Source organism: Neoarius graeffei, chromosome 15 (genome assembly GCF_027579695.1).
Source record: "Neoarius graeffei isolate fNeoGra1 chromosome 15, fNeoGra1.pri, whole genome shotgun sequence".
NCBI classification, from domain to species: domain Eukaryota; kingdom Metazoa; phylum Chordata; class Actinopteri; order Siluriformes; family Ariidae; genus Neoarius; species Neoarius graeffei.
In genome coordinates this window covers 35,854,184-35,879,183 of record NC_083583.1, presented here as the reverse complement: position 1 = coordinate 35,879,183, position 25,000 = coordinate 35,854,184, and the positions used below count along the sequence as shown (strand labels likewise).

Below are 25,000 nucleotides of genomic sequence, written 5' to 3'. Positions count from 1 at the left end.
AACCCACTTGCACACATTTGTTGAAAAGAAGAGAGAGAAAAGGGAACCGGAGATGTGTGACAACAGGCTTAGATCAGATTAAATATTCATCCATCACACACAAAATACACCAGTCATAGAAACACCGCAACCCATAAATCGCAGTGTACCATCACACACAGCGTGTATTATCTCAGCTTGGCAGCTCCACGATGCACTACACAATAAACGGCTTTGTGTTGTGCTGTGTGATCTGTTTACACAGAGACAGGTCGAGCGGCTCAGCAGATAGACGTTAGGAGGTGAATTTAGTTTAGAAGTGATTCGTTCCCACCTGGGAGGGGGGCAGGAAATGGAGGAGCGTTTCAGTGCCACAGTGGTCTATTGTTTAGGTCGGGTCTACGCTTGCAGCACAGGAGACGAAATGGGTGAGAAAATATATTTGAGGAGAAAGGAGGAGTGTAAACCTGCTTTCACATCCACCGTATTTAGTGTGTTTGAACTGAACCCTGGTGTGTTCTCCTCGGTAGGCAGGTGAGAACACCGCAATCACAGCCGGGTCCAAAAGCGTCTGAGCAAGATGTTCTCTACCTGCTTCCATGTAAACTTGATTGCAGTGAGAAAGTGATTTGACTCCAAATCATCTCAACTGCAGGAAGTGTGTCCTGTGTTGCAGCATTGTTTTTAGTAGATATGAGCTGCTAAACTGAGTGTTGTTTTTAGTAGACAGAGCTGTAGTGCTGCAGGAAGGTCATGTATTCCAGAGATTTGGATGAACTAAAAAAAAAAGATGGATGTGAAGTACAAAATGCTTTAAACCAGTTTGTTTATATAAATTACCTTATTTATTTAGCACCGACTGTGTCCTTCATGCTGCTTTATACACACACTTTGGCTACGTTCACATTACCAGACTGAAGTGACTCAAATCTGATTTTTTTTTTTTGCCTGAATGGTGACAGTTCTGATGTTTTCAGGGCTGTGTGGACAAATCAGATCCGAGTCCCTTTCATACATGTTCCTAGATTAGATATGCATCCGATTTTGTGGCCATGTAACATGAATGAGAACGGTCAGATCAGACAGAATTCATGTGGCTTTTGCTTATGCGGAGGCCAGATCTGTTCACATTACAGTTAGATACGGGTAACTTGTAATCAGAGGTGGACAGTAACGAAGTACATTTACTTGAATACTGTACTTAAGTACACTGAGTATCTGTACTTTTGTTGGAAACTTATGACTAAAATTCACTACATTTGAAAGGCAAATATTGTACTTTTTACTCCACTACATTTCTACCAAGGTCCTCGTTACTATGAAGCAGCTTTGAAAGTGGAGTTTTTTCTTCTTTTCCAGAACGTGATTTTTTTTTTTTGGCAGGTGACACCGAGACAGCCTACCAGTAATCACTAGGGTTATGTCACGTCCATAGACTGTATAAAATCAAGTTCAGTGATTTCTCAGCAGCATTCTTTAACATGATCAGTTGATGGCAGAATGGAAGGAGGCGGTTCTTTTGGGGAATGCACACACCCAGGGCTATACCTAGAACCCATGTTTCAGTTTTCTGAAAGGGGGAAAAAAATAGATTTGTTTTAAATGTTTGCTTTGTCTGCCGAAAACGAACCACACCACGGCCTACAAAAACTCACTGTCCAACCTGTGGAAGCATATTGAGGTATATAAACGTTTTATTCCAAGAGAAAGCTTGCAATGAAGTTGTCTGTGCTTTTAGAGCTAATAACATTGCAATAGCTATGCAGTCTGGTTAGTCAAATGACTGGATTTGTGTGCCAAGTCACCATCGCCTTGTCCACGGCTAACGTTTACAATTATGCGTCGACTTACGACTGACCAGTCGTAAACCGATCTGGTCGTAAGTCGGCCTATGTTAAAAGAACGCAAGTAAAATGATATTGTAATCATCTTAAAGTCTTATCAACATTTTCTTATTTCATTACCTTGGCTCATTATTTGGTTCAAGTCAAACACTGCATACTACAATATAACTCGTTTAATATGTGCAAAACAAAAAAATATGAAATACAGGTGTGAAAAATAGAAAACATTTTAGTTTGAAATATACTAAAATACAAATGTAAAACATAGCAAAATACAAAACTTGGTGACTGCTGGCATCACTGGTGCTTGGCTGTGGGTCGTCTACGTCATCAGCTGTTGCAGCGCTCGGGCTGGCGGGAGGATTTGCTCGTTTCATAAACACGGTAAGCCTCGTCTGAATTGTGTTTCTTTTTCTCCTCAAATTTCATAAACCAGTCTTCAAATAGTGCCTGTGTCATCCATGCTTTATGGTTAGAACGAAAGTAGACTGGCAAAGCGTGCTTCTTTACATTCCTGAATGCCCGCAGGTTTTGCGAGTGATAAATTAAGAAAGGCTTCACTCGCCAGTGGTAACCAGACGGTCGTAAAGTCGATCGGTCGCAAGTTGCATAGGTCGTAAGTCGACGACTATCTGTAGCTAGTTAACTTGGACACAGTTAGCATGTAAAACAGTTATGCTAACATGAATAGTGTTAACTTATTTGAAGTCCTTTCAGGAATATATGTTTTAGCATGATCTTGCCAAATAAGCAGAATGTAGAAATCCCTCTTTTCTAGTAGCATTAGCTACTCTATGATTTCGAGTTTGAAGAGAGTTTGCTAGCATGTCAGGTGGAGCTTCACTGACGAGCTAGCTTAACGTTAAACCACCATGATGGCACAGCACGCGTTCAATTTGCGAATTCACATTTCTGTCTTTGGTCACGGCATTAGGTTTTGTAAGCGTTTGGCAATAATACAACGATGCATTGACAGAAAACGTACTTTTAAATACTTAAGTATTCTTAAAAGCAAGTACTTCAGTACTTTAACTTAAAGGTCTCATTGCATCGTTTTTTCATAAATTGTGCGGTGGTCTCTAGTATGAATGAATGCCCTGTGAGCCAGTTTTGGTGAAAAAAAAAAAAAATGCTGTGGTTCTCCTGTTTCAGGCTGTTCTAGTTTGGTGGAGGAGTGGGTGGCGGGAGAACGACAGGATTTCAGCTATTACTCATTAATATTCATGACATGTAAACGTGTTACCTCTGATTGGCTAACAGCAAATCAGTAAACATGTTACCTCTGTTACCCCTTTTCCACCAAATCAGTTCCAGGGCTGGTTCGGGGCCAGTGCTGGTGCACAACTCGTTCAACTTGCGAGCCAGCTGAGAACCAGTTTGCTTTTCCATAGCTCGCAGTGCTAAGGGAAGCCATGTCATTACGTCGCTGTATACGTCAGTTACGTCGCTACGTTTGCATAAACCTTGGCGCGAATATTGAAGCAAAAAAAAAAAAAAAAACCCCACAGAAGAAGCAGCAGCAACAATAAATGACTTTGCGTTTGTACAGCTGCTGCTTCTCATCGTTTAAAAATGGCGAGCTTTCACGGTCTTGTTATTGTTGTCGGTCTTAACAACTCCACCCCCCCGCTGACGTAAGCGGTTCTTTCCTCTGGCCCAGCAGAGAGTTGGTGCTAGCGTGGAACCGGTTTTTCTGGCCCCAGAGCCAGTTCTTTGTCAGTGGAAACAGAAAACCCGGTTCCAAACTAAGCACTGGCCCCGAACTGCTTTGGTGGAAAAGGGGCATGACTGGCTAACAGCACTGTGACGCTACCTCCAGTGGGTCAGCACAAGCAGATGTGGGTGTCTTTGCAAAAACGGTTTTGATTGGCTATTATGGTCTTGACATCGATGTTTTGACCAATAACAATGTAGATAACATGAATTTTACATCACATTCAACGAGATTTAAATGAGACTAAAGATGGTGACTTACAAATAATGTGTAAACATCGTTGGAGTTAAAGTTTGAACAGCACGAAGGAACATACCCCAACCCCCCGAAATTAATAAAAATTAAAAACAAAACAAAAAACCCCTCAACGGATTTGGCATAATATAAAAAGCTCGTTTTTTTACTCAGAAAAAGTGGAAATCGGCCGAAAAGTGGAAAACTCTCATCCCTGCCTGTGACCATGTCATGCATGCTAACGTGGAGAATATGAACATGCTATTTTGTAACAAAAACCTTCGAACAAAAAGTTCATGTTTTACTTACAGCTTGTAAGCTGGTGGTCGACAAATCCAGGTATTAAAAACAATCTCCAAGCAAAACCACTACTGAAGGCACCAAAGTTTGAAAAAAGTCACTGTGGTTGAAATGATCAGAACACAGTACTAACGTTGCATTATACTTCGCTGGTGGTGTTCCAAAGATGAATTCCAACCATTTCTTCTTCAGCTCTATCTTGCAACGTTGCTCTGCTTAGGTTTCGTTTCTGTCGGCGGCTCCAGCCCGACTTTGGACGCTCGTAACTCGGGCAGGGGAGGTCCCAGCCTCCCCAAACTTGGCAGCCAGCGACCTCTGCCCTCTCCCCAACGAACCAGCACTGCCAGGGCGGACTAGCCCCGCGCTTCGGGACGTAATTCGCCCTGAGGCGAGCTGCGGCGCTCCGCTTGGGTTTCGTTTCTGTCGGAGGCTCCAGCCCGATTTTAAACGCTCATAACTCGTGCAGGGGAGGTCCCAGCCTCCTCAAACATGCAACGTTGATGTGTTACTGCCACAAATAACACAGGCACGAACTTGTTCAGACATGTTTTCAACTTGCTGTTAGGTCCTCTTCGTTAGCTACTGACGAGATGGGCTCTGCTATATCTCCTCGCGCTTAAATCTGAACTTTCTTCCCGTGGGCGGTCGCAAGCCAAGGTGGGCGAGGCCATGAATACTAATTTTCAAAGTGACGCAAGTTCGTAGGGCTTTTTCAGATCCGCTCGTTTTTCCGACTGTTTTCTTTCATAAGCTAATACAGGGAATGGGGGTAGAATTACATTTTCACATGCAGCATGCATATGCAACTCGGAGTGAACTATGGTATTTCAAAAAGAGCCAGTATTAAACGTTTTTGATGGAAGGGCACCTTTAAGTAAAAATTTGACTGTACAACTTGCACTTGTATCAGAGTAACATTTGACCAGTGGGACCTGTACTTTGACTTAAGTAATGAAGTTGGGTACTTTGTCCACCTCTGCTTGTAATTATGAATGAACAGTCAGTCAACATAAAACCAATCTGAGCAAAAATATCAGAACTGAACAATGAGGCTTGTAAACATGGCCTTTGTGATGGTTTGCTTCTAATTTCCCCCCCCTACTGGTTTATGAGTACATAATGTTAAAAACCCAACTGGTTTTATTTGTCATTTACACAACAGTTTGCTCAGGATTACAAATTTTAGTTTAAAGAACATTTATTTGTTATAGTAATGTTTAATGTTGACGAACATCTGTAAAACAAGTTATATACCCCCCCCTTTTTTTTTTTTAACTTGTAGCTATAAAAACAGTTGTTCTCTTGAGGTTATTAATTGACACACGTGACACACCACAGATTAGATCACTGAGAAAGTGCTAAGCATACACTCAACTGTCCTAAAGATCTTGGAAAACTCAAAGTTACAGCTTTACTTCTGACTGTTGCAAAGGGCTGATACTGGAGACACCAACAAAATCAGTTACACAGTTAAATAAATAACTAAACACACACACACAGTGCGTGTGAGGCCGCCACTGTACAAAGTTCAGTGTATGAGCTGCTACTACAGAAACAATAACATTATTAGAGCAAGTGCATTAACACCTCCTGACCAATCAGAGTGAAGAATTCAACAGTGCTCATAGCAACTCTGTCCGTTTCATCTGGTCACTTACTCAGCACTGAATGGGTTAAAGATCTCAATAGTTGGGCACAAATGTAACATCTTGGAACTGTCAAGGCTATAATAGAAACGTCGTTAGAGCAAACAGCAAAGAGTAATTAAAGCTACACTGCACACACTGTTTCCATGACTCCAGCCTGACACACATGAACAAGTTTTATTACGCCAACGCTGTACGTAGTTAATCTTTTAACACGCAGCAATGCACAATAAAACGCTAGAGCTGTGCAAGGTGGAGAAGCAGGGGGCGAGGACTGTTTTTGTATAGAATGGCTTCTTTGCACGGCTTTCACGACCCGAAGACTGAACAATTTACAAGCAGAGGTCCTGTACACCATACATATGATGGACAGAGATACTGTACTGCAAGATTCTATTGTATATTCTGCCAAATTTTTTGTAAACTGAAAAATTCCTCGGCTAATAACACTGATTCATGTAGTAGTAGTAGTAATAAAAATAATAATTTTGCTTTAAACACACTTCAGGAGGAGCGTGATAGAGAAGTGGGGTTGTTCAAGTGATTTTCAATTCAAATACCATTTTTAAAATACTCACCTTCCCAAATATTTATGCATTTAAAAAAAAAAAAAAAAAAAAAAAAAAAACCCTGCAATGTTTCAGATTTTGTGCCTACTTTTTGTATGAAATGACTCATGTTGCTTGATGGAGGAAAAGGGGTCAGAATAAAAGTTTTGTTACAGCATTTATTCATTTCTTTTAATCAAATCATCCAAGTATTTGTTTTGCAACAGGCTCTTAATTTAATTTTTCTTTCCTTGTGGATGAACCTGAAGTGGTGTACTATTGGACATCTCGTGCAGCACACAGGCCTCAACTCAACTGTATTATACCCTTTTTAGGAAGCCCATATAGTGAACAGGAAGTGATTTAAAATTCAGCCTCATGTGAAATGTAGAATCAAGCTAAATTAAGCAAAATTATAGATATTGCAATACTGTGCAGAAATGAATTAAACTAAATCTGATACCCCCTCAAAAAATTAAGATTTCTGACTGCATTGCAGCACTTTGGTTATGAAAAATATTTTTCAGCTTCAGTTATTTATAGTTTTATCAACCTAACATTTAAATAAATTCAAATATTAAACCTTGCCAGCACCTAAAATTTGAAACATTTGAGAGAGTCATCATCAAAAAGGAAGAATTGCTAGGCCCTTGAGCAAGGGCTGTACGCATCTGAATAACAGACTGGATTCTGCCTTACTTCTAATTTGCTACATGTAAAAGCATTTACCAAAATACTTGACATTTAACGGGGGACCCAAACAGAAAAAGTGGGCAAGAGACATTTATCTCTGCTCCTGCCTCACCTGCACAGAGTCATGGCCATACATCGTTGCTGTGATTGGTGCTGTATTGCGTTTCTTCATTTTCCTTTGCTGCTCGAGCTTCTCTCGCTCCTTCTCCACAGCCCGCGTAGATTCTCGCAACCTCTCCAGGTCCTGCTGGTATTTCTGCCTCTGGCTCTGCAGCTCCTGTCTCTCCTGTGCGAGACTCTCCTCCAGCTTCCTGCACGCATCTTCTCGCTCCTGCAGCCGGAGCTGCTCAGCCTCGTTCTGTTTCTGCTGCCTCACTCGCTCGCGCTCCCAGCGCTCTTGCTCCTGCTGCTGCTGTGCCTGGACACGCTGGAAATGAGCCATCTCCTCACGGTGCTTCTCCAGGTTCCTCTGTTTCTCCTGCTCGAGGAGCACATCCGTGCCCCGCTGGCGCTCTGCAGAGAATAGAGATGCCCGCTGCAGCTCGATCATGCTGTCCTGCTGAGAGACAATTGCCTGCAACAAAGATAAGGGGGGAAAAAAAACAGAAAAAGTTAAACTGATTGACGTCTTTGGATTACTTTTTTTTTTTAACTTACACTTAAACAGGGGAGTTAAGTGGAACAGTACTATTGGATCAGTATACACACACACACACACACACACACACACACAAAGAATGCTTTCAACACCTATTAATCCATTTTCCAAGTCCAAATCAGAATGAAGTCGATTCTTTTGGTTCATTTGTAACTTAGCAGCTCAAACCTACCAACCCAAAACACACATTTTGATTCACTTCCTGCAGCTGAGTCGATTCACAGTTGAATCTCGTTTTCACTGCAATAGCATTCACTTGGAAGTGAACCGAGAACCTCACTCAGATGATCTTGGACCAGAGAGTGATCGTCATGTTCTCATGGGCCTAAAGAACCGCACTGAGAGGGAGAACACACCAGGGTTCCGTTCAAATGAACTCAACACCACGTACGGTAACTCCGATCATGCCCAGTTGATTGTTTATTGCTGGTCACTTTTCTAAACCTTCCCCGACACATCAGTGTCATTTTACAGTCATGATAAATTAGGGTTGAAGTCGTATCACCTTACCTGTAGACTGTAGAGCTTCTGGGAAAGCAGGAGAACCCGACCAGAGAACTGCAAAAACAGGAACAGAGGGGCAATGAGAACTACAGCATCGATGCCTGAAAAACCTATCTGGACTAGCCATGACTGAATAAAGCAATCTGTTATGCTGTTATTGGAAAATAATCAATAATGAGGTGGTGCAATTACAAGAGTTACTGTTTCTACCCTGAAGTTGATTGTCCTAGAACAGCACATCCTGAAGTGTTCGTTTCCTCTAATACCACAGAAATTTGCCAACAATTACAGTTTTTAATTCATTAATGAACAGGTTATATTGATTATCCATTTATAGTTACCGCAGTCTCCATGGCACTGTTTACACTTGGTTTTAAATTGTGTCTTGGGCGATCAGATCACTAGTGGACAGCCAAGAGACATCACCACCGATGCCTTTTGTTCAGATGTCATTACTGCCTACATCACTTCCATAATATTCCAGTTATTACTGGAATATTACGGAAGTGATCTAGCACCTTAGCACGGGCTAGCTAAGAAAACAAAAATGTTATCTTTGTTGGGGATGCATCAGGACACATTAGCATTTACATTACAAAAAGATGTGCAATCAAATACGCCCCAGACCACCTCGGCAAATGCTCGGAGTGATCTGTAGGTGCTAAAGCCAGTTCCTCTCTCCAGGACTCTGCAGTTTTTCCTCTCTCCAACAATGGACACTTGCTTCAGGATTGCAATGCCAGAGAAAACCGGTGGTTTGAAAGAGTAAAAGAAGCCATCTTCATCAACCTGGAATGACCATCACTGAACAGAGGAGGTGGTCTATCTATCTGATACACCACTTATCAGCCACATACAATGCAGCCCTTGGCACACTTCCCAGAAAACTGAACACACATACACACCAAGACTCCACTGACTTCAATGACTCACATGATGGCAGAGAGCGCCAACGACCTATAGATCATCCTAATGACACGCTAGGCTGCCAACACCATTCACACCTGGCCTCCAGGATGACTGAGAGGGTCAAAGACCCATGTGACCTCAATGACTTTCCTTAGGTTTGCTTTTGGTCCACTAGAGGATAAATACCTGGAACTCCCCACTAGTCAGACAGAACTGAAGAAGCCTTTCGGATGAGAGATGAAACATCTTCAAGGATTTCAAGCAAGTCCAGTTGCCTTCTTTAGCACCTACAGTTTACAATGACCTAGATCAGCGTTTCTCAACCTTTTTTCAGTCACGGCACCCTTCAGAAGTATGCAAATTCTCAAGGCACCCCCACATAAAATATATGCAGTCATGCTGACCATACACTGACCCCGGCACTGACACTGTGACATGGGAAAGGGGGCCATGAGATAAATTTTGATGATGCATGAGGCAGCGATGATCTGCATTAGTGTAACTATTGTTTTTTGGAATTTTAATTCATTTTATTTATTTCATTGTTAGAATATATTATTTTTTGACGGCACCCCTAACAAAGCCAGACGACACCCCAGGGTGCCGCAGCACCCCGGTTGAGAAAGGCTGACCTAGATGACAGAGAACCTTCACAGACATGCTTGGAGTGATATCACAATGCATCTTGGTGGTCCTTTCTACCAAGGTACTTGGTGCCACTTGGGCGGCATAGTGATGTAGTAGTAGCAGCAAGAAGGTTGTGGGTTTGAGCCCAGCAGCCAGCGAGGTCCTTTCTGTGTGGAGTTTGCATGTTCTCCCTATGTCAGCGTGGGTTTCCTCCGGGTGCGCCGGTTTCCCCCACAGTCCAAAGACATGCAGTTAGGCTAACATGGGGCAGCCTTGGGCTGAAGTGCCCTTGGGCAAGGCACCTAACTGCTCCAGGTGTGTGTGTGTAATATATATATATATATATATACACACACACACACACACACACAGCTTCAGATGGGTTAAATGCAGAGGATGAATTTCACTGTGCTTGAGTGTGCACGTGACAAAGGCTGCTTCTTCTCGTGATCCAATCACCCAAGATGCATTTTAAAACCAAATGTAAACACAGTCTACGTCCAAGTCGCCATGAAAGAAATGTGGCCTCTGTCAGTCTCAGTGAAGCAAGTGTGGCCATCTTGGAAAATGTAATTAAAAGTATGTAATGGGTATAGAAATAGCTGGAGTAGTCTTGGTGTCTCACCTCTGTGTTTGGAACTCGGGAGCAGATCATATTCGAGCTGGATAAAGAAATTTTATCCTGAGAAAGAAAGAAAATGCACATGAGATAAAGAGGAGATCTCATTACATAATGAAGTGTGTGTCAAAAACAGTGATGCATCAGTGAACTGAAGCATGGCATCTAAGGGCATGAGCAGAAACATGGAAAAGTGACGTCTTTTGGGGGAATTCAGAAAGGTTAACGCTGCATGTGTGAAAGAGAGAGAGCACGAGTGTTCTCTCACAGCTTCTTGCAGTCCTTGACTGGCACACATTTCTTTAAGCTGAGGGTCTGAACTGGCTCTCTGACTCCTCTCTCTGGATTTTCCTGCTCCAGTTGAGTGTTTTTTCATGCTGCCATCTGTTCAACACACACACACACACACACACCAGAAGAGAGACATTTTTCCATGTTATAACAGATGAATAATATGAAGCTGTTAACCAGTTCAGTTACAATTGATGTAATAAGTAACTGTGTTAGATATAACCAGGACACTATTATAACATTTCTTCAGTACGACATGCACATTACAACACAGGCATGGTGTTAAGGAGCTACAGCATTCAAGATGTTAGAGGGGTTAACAGATGAGAGTGCAATAATTACATCCCTCTATTATGACATAACATGCTAGATATAATTAAAAATGTTATTACAGAAGCATGTTAAGGTGTTACAACATACAAGACAGTAAGGAGCCTTTAAAACGTGATTACAATACATAAATTGTCAATGTATAGAAAAAGTTATTAGGTGGTTATAAAATGAAACACGTACTTGAGTGGATGTTAAAATAAGACCTCACTGACATTACGACAGACGCATGTTAAGGAGGTATGATTACATTCAACCCACGATATAGCGGATATGAGGTGACAATACAGGTTATTAATTTCAGAACCATCAAAGCAAGTGTAATGTGAACTAACGATGACATGAGGTGCGGCGATTATGTTGTCCGTAACGTCTGTTTCAGAGCACCAGAGGGCAAATATTTTAAATTGAATTTATTAAACTGAACTGTGCCTTTATTAGAATGGTGTATAAAAAAGTGTGAATAAAATGCCGAGTTTCATTTTGTTTGTAAGAAAAAAAAAAAGATTTAAAAAAATAAAATTTTGATGTTGCCAACACCAACCCTGGGTTTTGTGTGGCACAATGAATGTGTAATCACTCATTTAATTTAAAAAAAAAAAATCTTCATAGAATACATGCCATTTATATTTAAAAAAAACATTTACTTCTGCATTAATACAATAATGTAACATTATATGGACAAGTGTTTTACTGGGAAATAAGCCACTCGTATTTTTCATACGAACTACATCTGAGATATGAAGTAGTGGTGACATTTATCAATGTCACTCATGAGGAAATCGAACTGTTTTGATAAATTTGGGTACTTTGTGAATGTATCTATATATTTAAATAAATAAATAAAATCACATGTTGGCTTGAGGATACGAAATTTGTCTTGTGTTGAAAAACTATTTCGTATGAACACATCACAGATCTGAGGGACATAAATAATATTCCCTGGCTTTTTTTCGTGGTAGATCAGATACATTCCATTCAACTAGCATGATCTTGAACTTGAAGACCAGTTAAAATTATTTTGATTAGCTTGCATTTTTTTTGTAGCTGTCCCCATATAATATAAAGAATATTACACAGTTGTGTGACAAAGTTTATCGTCTCGTGTTGGGGGGGGGGGGGGAGTTATAAAATAAATATAAATATATAAAATAAATAAATAAATAAATAAATATATAAAAAACTTGTTCGCTTCGCTCACAATATAATAAATGCACCTTGAGTGAGTCATATGCGGAAATCTCAATTTCTGAAATTGTGATTTTTTACTGTACTTCTGTAAGACTTATGTAATATTGTACTCGAGTCTTGCTTCCTACTGCACTGAATCCATACAGTATCCTAACATTAGATACACTGCAAAGTAGATGACTAATCTTGGTAGAATCTTACATAGTTGCCCATGTCATGCACTTTTCAGATGGTCCCTTACTTTTGCCATTAATATAAACTTCCTGGTGACCTGCATTTCTGAGACGTTATCTTCAGTAGGCTTTCACGGGAGAAAATTAAAAATTCAGTTGTCCTGGTTTATCCGTCCACCCCAGTGTGGTTATTTATTGAGAAATAGAAGAGAGAATGTCCACTGTGCAGCAAAGATCCTAGTATAAGAGCAACTTTAGTGCAGTGCATTTAAGTGTCACCCAAATGAGGCACCAAAACCTGTGTTGCAATTCAGTCTAGTAAATACTGATCACATAGGAACCAGTGCCATACTGGCACTTGTTTTGGGTACCCAACCCTAGATGCAAGGCATTAAGAGGTTCTACATGTGTACAACTTGTTGCTCAGGGTGTTGCAAGTGCATATGGTGCTTTATATTAAATGGCAAAAGTAAGGGACCATCTAAAAAGTGCATGACATGAGCAACTATGCAAGATTCTACCAAGATTATAGTCATCCACTTTGTAATGCATTAGGTACACTGCAATGTTAGGATACGGTATGGATTCAGTGCAGTAGGATGCAAGACTCAAGTAAAATATTACACAATTTCTAACTTGCAGCTTTATTTGTAGTAATAGGAGAAGGGGATGCAAGAACTCCTACACTTCTGTAGTAGACTGATGGTGCTGTCGTAGCCCCCAAACGTTCCTGCTCTCCTGGGTAGTGAGTTACAACTTTGATTCTCCTCAGATTGTGGAAAGTCTCTTGCAATGGACACCAGAATGTTCTGCAAGTTCTCCACTAGAGATGAAACACAAGGAAAGAAAACTCTGATTTAGTTTCTGGCTCTACACACTTCTGTGCTTCCACATAGTCCATCACAACACAAAAGCTATACGTACTTAAACTTTTCAGGACCTTATAATGGGGGATCAGTAACGAAAACTTTTTTTTTAGGGCCTGCCTAATAGCAAATAATACAGATCATGGTCCATGTGAGCAGTAATTACAATATAGCACTTACACACATGTGAGAAAACAGAGACCTGAGCAGCTCTTACTGCCAACCAACAAAAGTTCCAAAAAAAATGGCCATGAGAGAGAAATTAATTGCAGTCACTGTGACCAGCACTGACAACTGATAACAGCCAAGGAGCAGTTTGGTGCAGTAGTTACCCTCTATTATGGCTCCCTTGAGCAGTTGCTCCCCCTGCTGGAGTTCTGAGGCATCTCCCCGCAGCAGAAGTTGATGCTGAGGCCCTGTCTCCTCCAAAACACCCACACACTCTGCAAGTTCAGCATACAACTGCAGCTTGTCCGTGAGAGCCTGCCTGATCTGAGCATCCTTCACAGTCAGATGATCTGCAAAGAGGAATGGTCATCAAGTCATTTCCCTTTCCTTATCGAAAGGTTGCTAAAACTCTGACCTTTTCCAGCAAAAGTGCAAAGGCTAATTGCTAATAAGAAAGCCATTAAACATTACAACTGCAATGCAGTATATTTAAAACAATTAATTACACAGTCAGGTCTGTAAGTATTTGGACAGTGACTGTTTAAGTCCTGTTGCCACTGTACACCATCAAAGTGGATTTGAAATGAAGCCATCAAAATGTAATCGAAGTGTAGAAGTTCAGCTTTAATCCAAGGCATTTAACCAAAAAAAAAAAAAAATAATTCACATTAACTATTTAGGAATTACAGCCTTTATTTAAAAAAAAATAAAATAAAAATTCACATTAACCATTTAGGAATTACAGCCTTTATTTAAAAAAAAAAAAAAAAAAAAGTCCATTTTCACAGGCTAAAAAGTAATTAGACAACCGACAAGCAGTTTCACAGCCAGTTATAGCCCATTTCCTCGTTATTTCCTGAGAAATTAAGGAGATAAATGGTCTGGAGTTGATTACAACTGTTGAATTTGTATTTGGTCGCTGTTCATGGGAACTCAATATGTGGTCCAAAGATGCGTCAATGCAAGTGAAGGGTACCATCATTACGATGAAAAAAAGAAAAATGGACCTATGCAAGAGATAGCAGAAACCTGGAGTGGCCAAATCAACAGTTTGATATATTTTTAAAAGAAGGAACGCACTGGCAAATTCAGCAAGACTGAAAAGCCTGGGTTTCCTCCGGGTGCTCCGGTTTCCCCCACAGTCCAAAGACATGCAGGTTAGGTTAACTGGTGACTCTAAATTGACCGTAGGTGTGAATGTGAATGGTTGTCTGTGTCTACGTGTCAGCCCTGTGATGACCTGGCGACTTGTCCAGGGTGTACCCCGCCTTTCGCCCGTAGTCAGCTGGGATAGGCTCCAGCTTGCCTGCAACCCTGTAGAAGGATAAAGCGGCTAGAGATAATGAGATGAGATGAGATGAAAAGCCTGGAAGACTATTGACGAGAACTAAAGTGGATGATTAAGGTGAAGAAAAACCCCTTCACAACATCTAGCCAAGTCAAGAACACTCTCACAGAGTCAGGCCTATCACTGTCAAAGTCCACAAATCAAGAGATGCCTTAATGAATGTAAATACAGAGGGTTTACCTCGAGATGCAAACCAAACCAAAGACTAGACTTTGGCAGAAAGCCTGCCCAGTTCTAGAACAAGATTATTTGGATAGATGAAACTAAAAGTAACTTGTACCAGAATGATGGGAAGGGAATGAAAGGGAGGGCTCACGATCCAAAGCACACCACATCATCTGTCAAACTTGGTGGAGGCAGTGTTATGACATGGCCATATATGGCAGACAACAAAACTGGGTCACTGGTGTTTATTGATGTGACTGCTGATGTGTGTAGAGCTATACTTTCTGCTCAGGTTCACTCAAATGCTGCAAATGGCACTTCACAATACAGATGGATAAATGACCCCGTCCCAAGGGCGTAACTTTTGGTTGAACTGAGGTCTCCACCTAAACCAGTGAAGATGCCACTCAGGAAACAAAGCAAAAACACAAAGCTTCAGCCTACACCATATTTAATATACGTGTACGATACATGACTTTGAGGAAGAAGACCAATCTCAAAAGGCTATGCTACAACATTCAAATAGCAGTTTCTTTGTAACCACTTGGTCGACTCCTACATTTACATGCTAGTTTGTAATTCGCTTCTCATTTCTCAATTGACTGATGGTTGGAAAACATGCCATCTGCCAGTCAGCTTTCAGCAGGCATTTGGCAGAATAATCATCAGATGCAAATTTGAATGGGACAGTATAACCAACTACTCGTTATTTTATGCAAGTTTACACCAAGTAGTTACTTAGGTGCTACTTTCAAAGGAGGGCCTGAACCCAAGAAATGATGCCTGTGGCTATACGTTACCTTGAATTTCTCTGAAGCGTTGAAGTTTTGCTCCATCCTCTACGGTATCAAGCCTCTCCTCTGTCTGAGGACAGCTGCAGCATGAACACAGTAAAAATAAGCAAGAAAATCCAAAATACACACCTGCCATCTGACTTCCTCATACTGAGTAGAGAAATTCATTGGGAGCCATTTAGTATCAAAAGCCATTTTAAAAATGAGGATGAATACACTGAAAAATCGGGGGGGGGGGGGGGGGGGGGGGGGGATTCTACAAAATTGGGATATTTTCAAAAAAAATGCAATAAAAAAAATCTGCACTTGATTTAACTGATAAAGTACAAAGAAAATATTTTCAATAGTGACCAACTTAATTGTATTTTATAACTATACACAAAGTTAGAATTTGATGCCTGCAAAAAAGTTGTGACAGAGGCAAAATAAGACTGAAAAATCTGTAGAATATTCAATTAACCCCATTTTGGAAAATTCCACAATAAACAGGTTAACTGGTAACAGGTGAGGGGATCGTGATTGGGTATAAAAAGTAGCATGCACCAAAGGCTCAGGCTTTGCAAGCAAGGATGGGTCACAGCTCACCCCTTTGTACCAAAATTTGAGAGAAAACTGCTAGTCAATTCAAAAAGAACATGCCAACACAAGACTGCAGAGAATTTAAGTCTTTCAAAAGCTACAGTATGTAATATTGTGAAGAGATTCAGGGAACTCAGACACCTCCGTGTGTAAAAGGCAAGGTCAGAAACCACTGCTGAATGTGCGTGACCATCAAGCCCTCTGGTGGCACTGTCTGAGAAACAGTCATGTTAAATGTGACAAATATAGCCACATGGACTCAGGAGTACTTCAGAAAGCTGTCATCACTTAACATAGTTCGCCACTGCATCCAGAAATGCAACCTGAAACTATTACTACGCAAGGAAGAAGCCATTCACCAAGTCTATGCAGAAATGCTGCAGATTTCTCTGGACACAAACTCATCTCAGATGGACCAAAAAAAAAAAAAAAGTGGAAACGTGTGCCGTGGTCAGAGGAGTCCATATTTCAGCTTGTTTTTGGGAAAACCAGACATGAAGTTCTCAGTGCCAAAGGTGAACATGAATATCCAGTTTATCATCAGAGAAAGGTGCAAAAGCCAGTATCTGTGATAGTATGGGGGAAATTACTGCTTCACGGCATGGGTGAGCTGCAGGTGTGTGAAGATGCCACTGACATGGAGGTGCATGTTCAGATTTTAGAGACACATGTTGCCATCAAGGTGACGTCTCTTCCCGGGAAGTCCATGCTTATTTCAGCAGGACAATACCAGACCTCATTCTGCATGGGCTACAACAGCATGGCTTCATAGACAGAGTGTCTGTGCTTGACTGGCCTGCTGCCAGTCTAGATCTGTCTCCTGTTGAAAATGTATGGTGCATCATGAGAATTGGATAACAGCCACCATGGACTGCCAAGCAGCTGAAGCCTTGTATCAAGCAACAATGGACAAAAATTCCAATTGCAAAACTGCAAAATTAGTATCCTCAGTCCCCATACGATTAAAAAGTATTATTAAAAGGAAAGGTGACATAATACAGTGGTAATATCTGTCCCAACTTTGAGTGTGTTGCAGGCATCAAATCCTATCTTCATTTTCATTTACAAAATAAAGTTGGTAAGTAAAACTTTTGCAAATCTTTTTAATCCCAGCTTTTCTGGAAATATGGCTTGAAAATAAAAAGATTATTATGGAAAAGGATTCAGAAGCTCTTTGCTGTATTTTCCTATATTTGTGACATTGCCCTCAGACCATTTTGTTGCCCCCCACATTATTTTGCATAATGGATTAAAATAAAACATTAAATTAAATTTAAAAAAAAAAAAACCTCCATTAAACCAGTGTTTTTCCACTGGTTTCACTGCACACACTGTATCCCACGTGCAAATATTTTGCCAAGATAAAAACGTGTCTAGCATTTTGCGATTCCAGAGATTGCCGAAGCAAGTGAGCGACAATATCACGTGACCACCATGGGGCGTGTTTGACCTACTTTTAACCAAAACATGGTTGACTCTGCTCTCCTGCCAGCTAAAAAGAAAAGGAAAGCCTGCCAAGTGAGTGCAGCTGCAAGATACAGCAAGGTTAGATGACATTTTTCTGGACAGATAACGAAATCACTCTAGCTAGTGCTTAGCTACCTTAGCCTTAGAACGCATGAGCTCGACTCCACAGTAGCAAGCATGGAGTTATACACCTAACGTTTCGATCTTACAGAAAATAACTCCAAAGCAGTAACAAAGAAAAGCTATATTCGTCCTTTTTTTTTTTCACGGATCTATTTGCAAAGGTCAACCACAAAATACATCCCTGCAACTCAAAACTCTCCGAGGTTGATGCAGAGTTATGACGTTTTCTGCGCGTCACCATCTTGGGGTGATGCAGTTCCATAGTTATGCTAATTAGTTAAAGCTCCTTGCTTTCGGCTGTTTCCCTACAGCTATACTGTTTACTTCAAGAGGGAGGATATTCGGTCCCAAAACGGAGAAAAGCGACCCTCAGCACAACAAAATAATCACATCTCGTCCGCATGATATTGTTCTTGCGGGACATTGGAAAATGCCATACACAATAAAAAAAACTTGAAAATTTCAGATGACTTTGCAGTCAGCACCTTTAACTAAAATTTTGAAGTCAACTTTTACTCCACGGCACAAGGTTCAATTCTACCTGTTGATTATTGATTTATTTGTGCTATTACGTCCACCTATTACATTCTCAATATATCCGTGATGGCGTTAACTGTACCTGTCGACGGCCTGGCGGATGTGTGTGATCCAGGTGTTGCGTTCCTCTTTAGAGGACGTGTGGATCTCATACATCTCAGGCTCATTGGATGAGGCACAGATGAGGAACATGGCCTTTTCCTCATGTGCCACCTCTCGGACGATCAGCTTCTGCAGGGAGATCACGGACGGTTTCCCATCCTGCAAACATGGCAAAACTCTTACCCTCCATAAAACTTCAGACCCGAGCTCACGAGTGAATAACATTGCCTCTCGACTGATTCTGGTAGAACCTGAACGTGTAATATTGTACCCAAAAAAAAAAAAAAAACCACCCCACTAGGTGTGAATATCCTTCCTCCAGATATTACAAACATCTTTATACACAGTATATGATATTTGTATCATTCTTTGTAATATGACAAATAATGAATTGATACATTTAAGTTTAATATTGATAAATCAATTCAAGTTTGATCCAATATTATTCAGTTCGGTTAAATTTAAGCTTTCCACCATGAGAAGGTATTCACAGACAAGAGTTTGTTTACCTCTGATTAGGCATGTAATAAATGTGATGATTAATCATGATACAAGTTTATGATCATTCAAATTGATAATTTATATTTAAAAAAAAAACAAAAAAAAAAAACGCCAACGGCGTCGATGGGGATGCCTCTGCCTGGTAGACTACACGCCTTAAGTTGTGATTTGGGGATGGACATTAGACCTCACAGTAATCTTGACCTGGTGAAATTACTTGTATCTGCCTTGGAGATATTGCGTTCACAAGGTTTTCGGACAGACATTTGACCTCACAGTGACCTTGACCTTTTGATCTTAAAATCTAAATCAGTTCATGTTTGTCCCAAAGCGCACAAATGGTGAAGGTTTGGTGAAATTCCTTTCATTAGCCTTTGAGATCTCGTGTTCACAAGGTTTCGGGATGGATGGACGCACGCATGCACGGACGGACAACCCGAAAACATAATGCCTCCTGCACCTTAAGGTGGCGGAGGCATAAAAACCCCATCCCAAACACACTTGGGTTGTGTGATCTTAATTTTTCCTAACTGTAATTGCATTGTCTAGACATCAGAGGGCACAATAAAGGGATTGCAGTATTTTTAATTTACCAGAAGGGGTTTGTTTTTTGTTTAAGATTTACCAAAAAGAATAGGAAAATAAGTGTTGCATTTTTTGATAACATTTCCTTCATTTTATTTTAAGTTACAAAATAAATAAATAAAAACCATGAGAAAATTAAACTGTGATTCGGGTGAATCATTACATGCCTACCCTCTGACTGTTAAAGTCACCTTCAGTAAACATTAGATATCTAACAAAGTGATCGCACATTTTTAATCCATTTAGGTCTGCTATACAAATCTCTGTGCATGAGCAATTACTATCGAAACAATAATGCATTTACACTACTAGAATTTACACTGTTCATGAGAACATGAAGACCTGCTTGCTTTTGTGCTTATTTTATTTATTTATTTTTTGCTAAAAGCACCAACACTGCTGAGAACATGTAATTCTATTATATTAAAATATATCATCTGCATTTAATGACCGCTATAACGCAAACAGATGTCAAGCATGACTGTAAAGGCTCTGAACGTACCACAGCAGAGAAGCCATATCTCTGATCCTTCTCTTGGAGCAAGAGCAGAACGTCTGTGAGCAGCACAGCTAGGATATCTGGGGGAGAACAAACAGGAAGTGAATTTTACATCACATCAGTCAAAGAGTACAGGTTTATCCAGTGCTCTATATGCGAGAAAAAGAATGAGAGCTCCTTTTGAGACTTTAGAGCAGAAACCAAAGAAGAAAAGGACTCATGGTGAAGAACTGAAAGCGTCATTATATATAGCACATATTCACAAATGTATAGTTCGAGATTTCATTTTACTCATGATGGCATCACCTCAGGCCGTCAAAAAGCTTAACCTAATGGAACTTGTATACATTTGTGCATCTGTAAATAAATATTACAAAAGGTGAAGGTGTCTAGACAAGCAAGTGATTTTTCTTTGTAAATGCATACAAATGAAAGGCAACACATTTATAGCAATATTCTCAAACATGTACAGTAGCGCAAAAAAGGCTTTGGCACATGTAAAGACATTAAATATAATGAAACATTTCTACATAATTGATTAATCAGTAAACAGTAATAAACCAAAAGGTGTCAAATGTTGACATGTTTAAGATGATATCAGCAACAATTCTTTCCAGTACTCAATCATACAGCTTTATTATTATTATTATTATTAATAATAATAATGACCCTATTTTATATTTTACTTTAAGATCATAAAATGTATCCCTGCAACATCCATTTTGGGTCGTTCAAGGATGAACTTTTATCAAGCTGAACTTTGCTCATTTCTAACACTAATGCAGAAGACCTCATATAAAAACATACTAAATTCATATCAAAATTTTAGGCTGCTTTCACACCATGTTTTAAAAAAAAAAAAAAAAAAAAAACACCTGACAACACAGGGCTCAAAACTGACTTGTCCGACTGGACTGGACAAGTAATCATTTGGTCCAGACAAGTCAAATCCACATCTGCTTTTCTGACGGGACGAGTTGAATTATTCCCAACTTTCCCAGAAGTCTCTTGCATAGCGGCTCCCTAACACCCGCAAATTACAATATCCCAGAATCGAGAGTGAGAAAGAGAGAACGTGCATCCTGATTGGTCTATTTAGCAAGACAGACTAATCAGTGTTCTGCATTGGCAGGCTTTACGTCTTCTCTCCCAGACCGAGAGTCCATCAGTTCAGTGCATCCAGGGGAGTCATGGCAGAGTGCACAAAAAAAAAAAAAAAACCCACTTCACCTCAGACTATACGAAAATGTCCCCTTGCCTAATAGGGTTTTAAAAAAAAAAAAAAATTTAAAAACCAAACCGCCCCCCCACACACACACACACCAACTGTTGCGTGCTGTACTGTTTGTGACAGTGACTTTAGCATTGCCCATGGCAGGGTAAACGATTGTAAGAGACATGCTGAGGTGAATTTAACAGTGTCATTTGTTCATGTGCAGATTATTTATATGAGCTGGCTCGCTGCCAAGGCTACATGAGGCCAAACTCCTTGAAAATTTGCTTAAAAGTTGCAACAAAATATAAGAGTTAAACAACAGTAATAAGCAGTTTACAGCACAAATAATATAGTAGTCTACATAGTCACATTTTCTACATATAGGCCGATCTAATTTGCTTTCCATACTAGAGAAAATTACTCAAAAAGTATTACATATACAGTAACTACCCCAGACAAGATAGCATGAGGCATACTTTTATCTTTTTTAGGGATTGCTTGCGGGGGGGGGGAAGAAAAAAAAAAAATCAATCACCAAAAGTTCCAACAAAACTAGTTCAATCCCCTCAGTGATCTGGCCGTGTTCTTGTTTATGAAATTCCGGGGAAGCCGAGTACAGCAGGTGTGCGTGTAAAAATAACCACATCGTAAAAACTAATTATAGAGATTATTCGACACTGCATTCATTGAAATCGGAGAAATAGTGATTAAATACCTCAATAAAATAAATAATCGGTGGCGACTCTTCATTTCATTCAGATGTTTTTTTTTTTTTTTTTAATTGTTTTTTTCTTTGGTATGGTCCACATTAACCATCACAAACTTCGTAAAATATTTCGGGGGAATTTTACGACCGTGCCAAACCCGCTCACGGTTTGTTTTTGTTCACAACGTGATGGTCAGTGTCAGACTTATTTTTCAGTTTTATTACTTGAAATTAAATTTATACTTCACGTTTTACTGGATTAATCAAGATTTAACTTCATTCCCTCCAGAAGTTTTGAATTTGGGCACTACAGTGGAGGACCACTTCCCATCAGAAAAATGATAATGTCCACTGGTGGTTGAGAGCAAAAGCTGCAAAGTCTGAAAGCAGTCTTTACACAATAGGAACACTAACAATATTTTATCCCAGCGAATTAAAAGAAAATTACAACTGTATTTATTACAGAGTCTTGCTCTATTTATCTGTCACCTGCTCATATGAGCACAGCTTTAGAACTCATGGACGTACCCTTGAGCCTGCCGGAGGCGGCCTTCCAGTTGACCATGCCCTCATGCAGCAACTGCCGTTTGCCTTGCGTCATGTCCTCCCTCCTGAAGATGTGGCCATCTTTGATCTTGCCAATTGCTTTAAGCTCCATCTTGGCGGCAATCTCTCGGAGGCGCGTCTTCTTCTCATACAGATTCACCTGAGCGTCCACCTGCATGATGACACCTCGGATCAGACCCAGAGCTTGTGCCAGCTCCTTGTGTTCCTCAGAGTCAGCTGTAGAAGGGAGAGGAACCCACATGGACAGCATTAATAACAAGGGATACAAGTATTGCAAGGGCAAGGCCAAAACCTTTGTTTTTGCTGTACACTGACGACATCTAGGTTTGAGATGAAGGGTCAGAATTTCAGCTTTCATTTCTTTCTATTTACTTCGAGACATACAGTGGAGGAAATAATTATTTGATCCCTTGATGATTTTGTAAGTTTGTCCACTGACAAAGAAATGAACATTCTACAATTATAATGGTAGGTTTATTTTAACTGTGAGACAAAACATCAAAAAGAAAATCCAGAAAATAACTTCATATAAAAGATATAAACTGATTTGCATTTCTTTGAGTGAAATAAGTATTTGAACCCTCTAGCAAACAAGACTTAGTATTTGGTGGCAAAACCCTTGTTGGCAAGCACAGTGGTCAGACGTTTCTTGTAGTTGATGACCAGGTTTGCGCACGTCAGGAGAAATTTTGGTCCACTCCTCTTTGCAGATCATCTCTAGATCATTAAGGTTTTGAGGCTGTCGCGTCGCAACTCTGAGCTTCAGCTCCCTCCATAGGTTTTCTATGGGATTAACCCATTGACGCCTGAAACAAAACGTCTGCAAATGCCTAAGCCAGTTTTTAGAGAAGGTCCCCATCTGCCTGAGGGTTTTCTGAAATAAAATTAATTGAAAACGCCTATGAAAAATTCAATATCTCAGCCTCTGAAGCACATAAAGGCATAAGTTGCATTTAAAAGATAAAATTCTCTGCTTTTATTGGATCATGCTCATTCAGCATCAACACTAACATTTTTATTAAAAAAAAAAAAAAAAAATCTGGCATGCATCTTGAAAATAATGACAAAACAATGCTGCGTTATGCAGCAACCAGGATTTGGGGCAATGTTGCGTTATGCAACAACCGGCGCTAGGGGCAATGTTGCGCGACGCAGCATCCGGCGTCAATGGGTTAAGGTCCAGAGACTGGCTAGGCCACTCCATGACCTTAATGTGCTTCTTCTTGAGCCACTTCTTTGTTGCCTTGGCTGTATGTTTTGGGTCATTGTCGTGCTGGAAGACCCATCCACAACCCATTTTCAGTGTCCTGGCAGAGGGAAGGAGGTCGTCACTCAGGATTTTATGGTACATGGCCGTGTCCATTCTTCCGTTGATGCGGTGAAGTAGTCCTGTGCCCTTAGCAGAGAAAACACCCCCAAAGCATAATGTTTACACCTCCATGCTTGACAGGGGGGGATGGTGTTCTTCGGGTCATAGTCAGCATTTTACCTCCTCCAAACATGGCGAGTTGAGTTAATGCCAAAGAGCTCGATTTTGGTCTCATCTGACCACAGCACCTTCTCCCAAATCACTCTCAATCATTCAGGTGTTCATTGGCAAACTTCAGACAGGCCTGCACATGTGCCTTCTTGAGCAGGGGGACCTTGCGGGCACTGCAGGATTTTAATCCATTACGGCGTAATGTTACCAATGGTTTTCTTGGTGACTGTGGTCCCAGCTGCCTTAAGATCATTCACAAGCTCCTCTTGTGTAGTTTTAGGCTGATCTCTCACCTCTCTCATGATCCTTGATACCCCACGAGGTGAGATCTTGCGTGGGGCCCCAGACCGAGGTCGACTGATGGTCATTTTGTATTTCTTCCATTTTCGAACTATTGCACCAACAGTTGTCTCCTTCTCACGCAGCTTCTTGCTTATGGATTTGTAGCCCAGTCCAGCCTTGTGCAACTCTACAAGCTTGTCCCTGACATCCTTAGACAGCTCTTTGGTCTTGCCCATGTTGAAGAGGTTGGAGTCTGATTGATTCTGTGGACAGGTGTATTTTATACAGGTGTCAATTTAAGACAGCTGTCTTTAATGCAGGTAACGAGTTGATTAGGAGTGTCTAACTGGTCTGTGGGAGCCAGAACTCTTAATGGTTGGTAGGGGATCAAATACTAGGCTCCAGCTTGCCTGCGACCCTGTAGAACAGGATTAAGCGGCTAGAGATAATGAGATGAGATGATTTTCTATCTCTCTCTCACTGTTAAAATAAACCTACCCTTAAAATTATAGACTGTTCATATCTTTGCCAGTGGGCAAACTTACAAAATCAGCAAGGGCTCAAATAATTATTTCCTCCACTGTACAACCCCAAATCAGAAGAAAGTTGGAACAGGATGTTCAAATAGAAATTCAAACTGAAAACAATTTGTAAAAAAAAAAAAAAAGTCTCTAGCCTGCATTAAACTCAAAACAATACAACAGCACATCATTTGATGTTTTACCTCGAATTGTTTTTCAAACAATGCTTTTCAA

General features: G+C 40.5%; 1 protein-coding gene across 1 annotated transcript in view; it reads right to left on the bottom strand.

Annotated features, from left to right (window-relative positions):
• The window catches only part of arhgef18b (rho/rac guanine nucleotide exchange factor (GEF) 18b), a 119,071-nt gene that overhangs the window by 24,119 nt on the left and 69,952 nt on the right, over positions 1–25,000 (bottom strand). Inside the window, 10 exon segments of the mRNA XM_060941200.1 lie at positions 7,071–7,532; positions 8,127–8,174; positions 10,282–10,338; positions 10,544–10,659; positions 12,946–13,083; positions 13,459–13,644; positions 15,608–15,681; positions 18,390–18,568; positions 19,998–20,074; positions 22,445–22,699. Coding sequence (XP_060797183.1) covers positions 7,071–7,532; positions 8,127–8,174; positions 10,282–10,338; positions 10,544–10,659; positions 12,946–13,083; positions 13,459–13,644; positions 15,608–15,681; positions 18,390–18,568; positions 19,998–20,074; positions 22,445–22,699 — 1,592 coding nt within the window.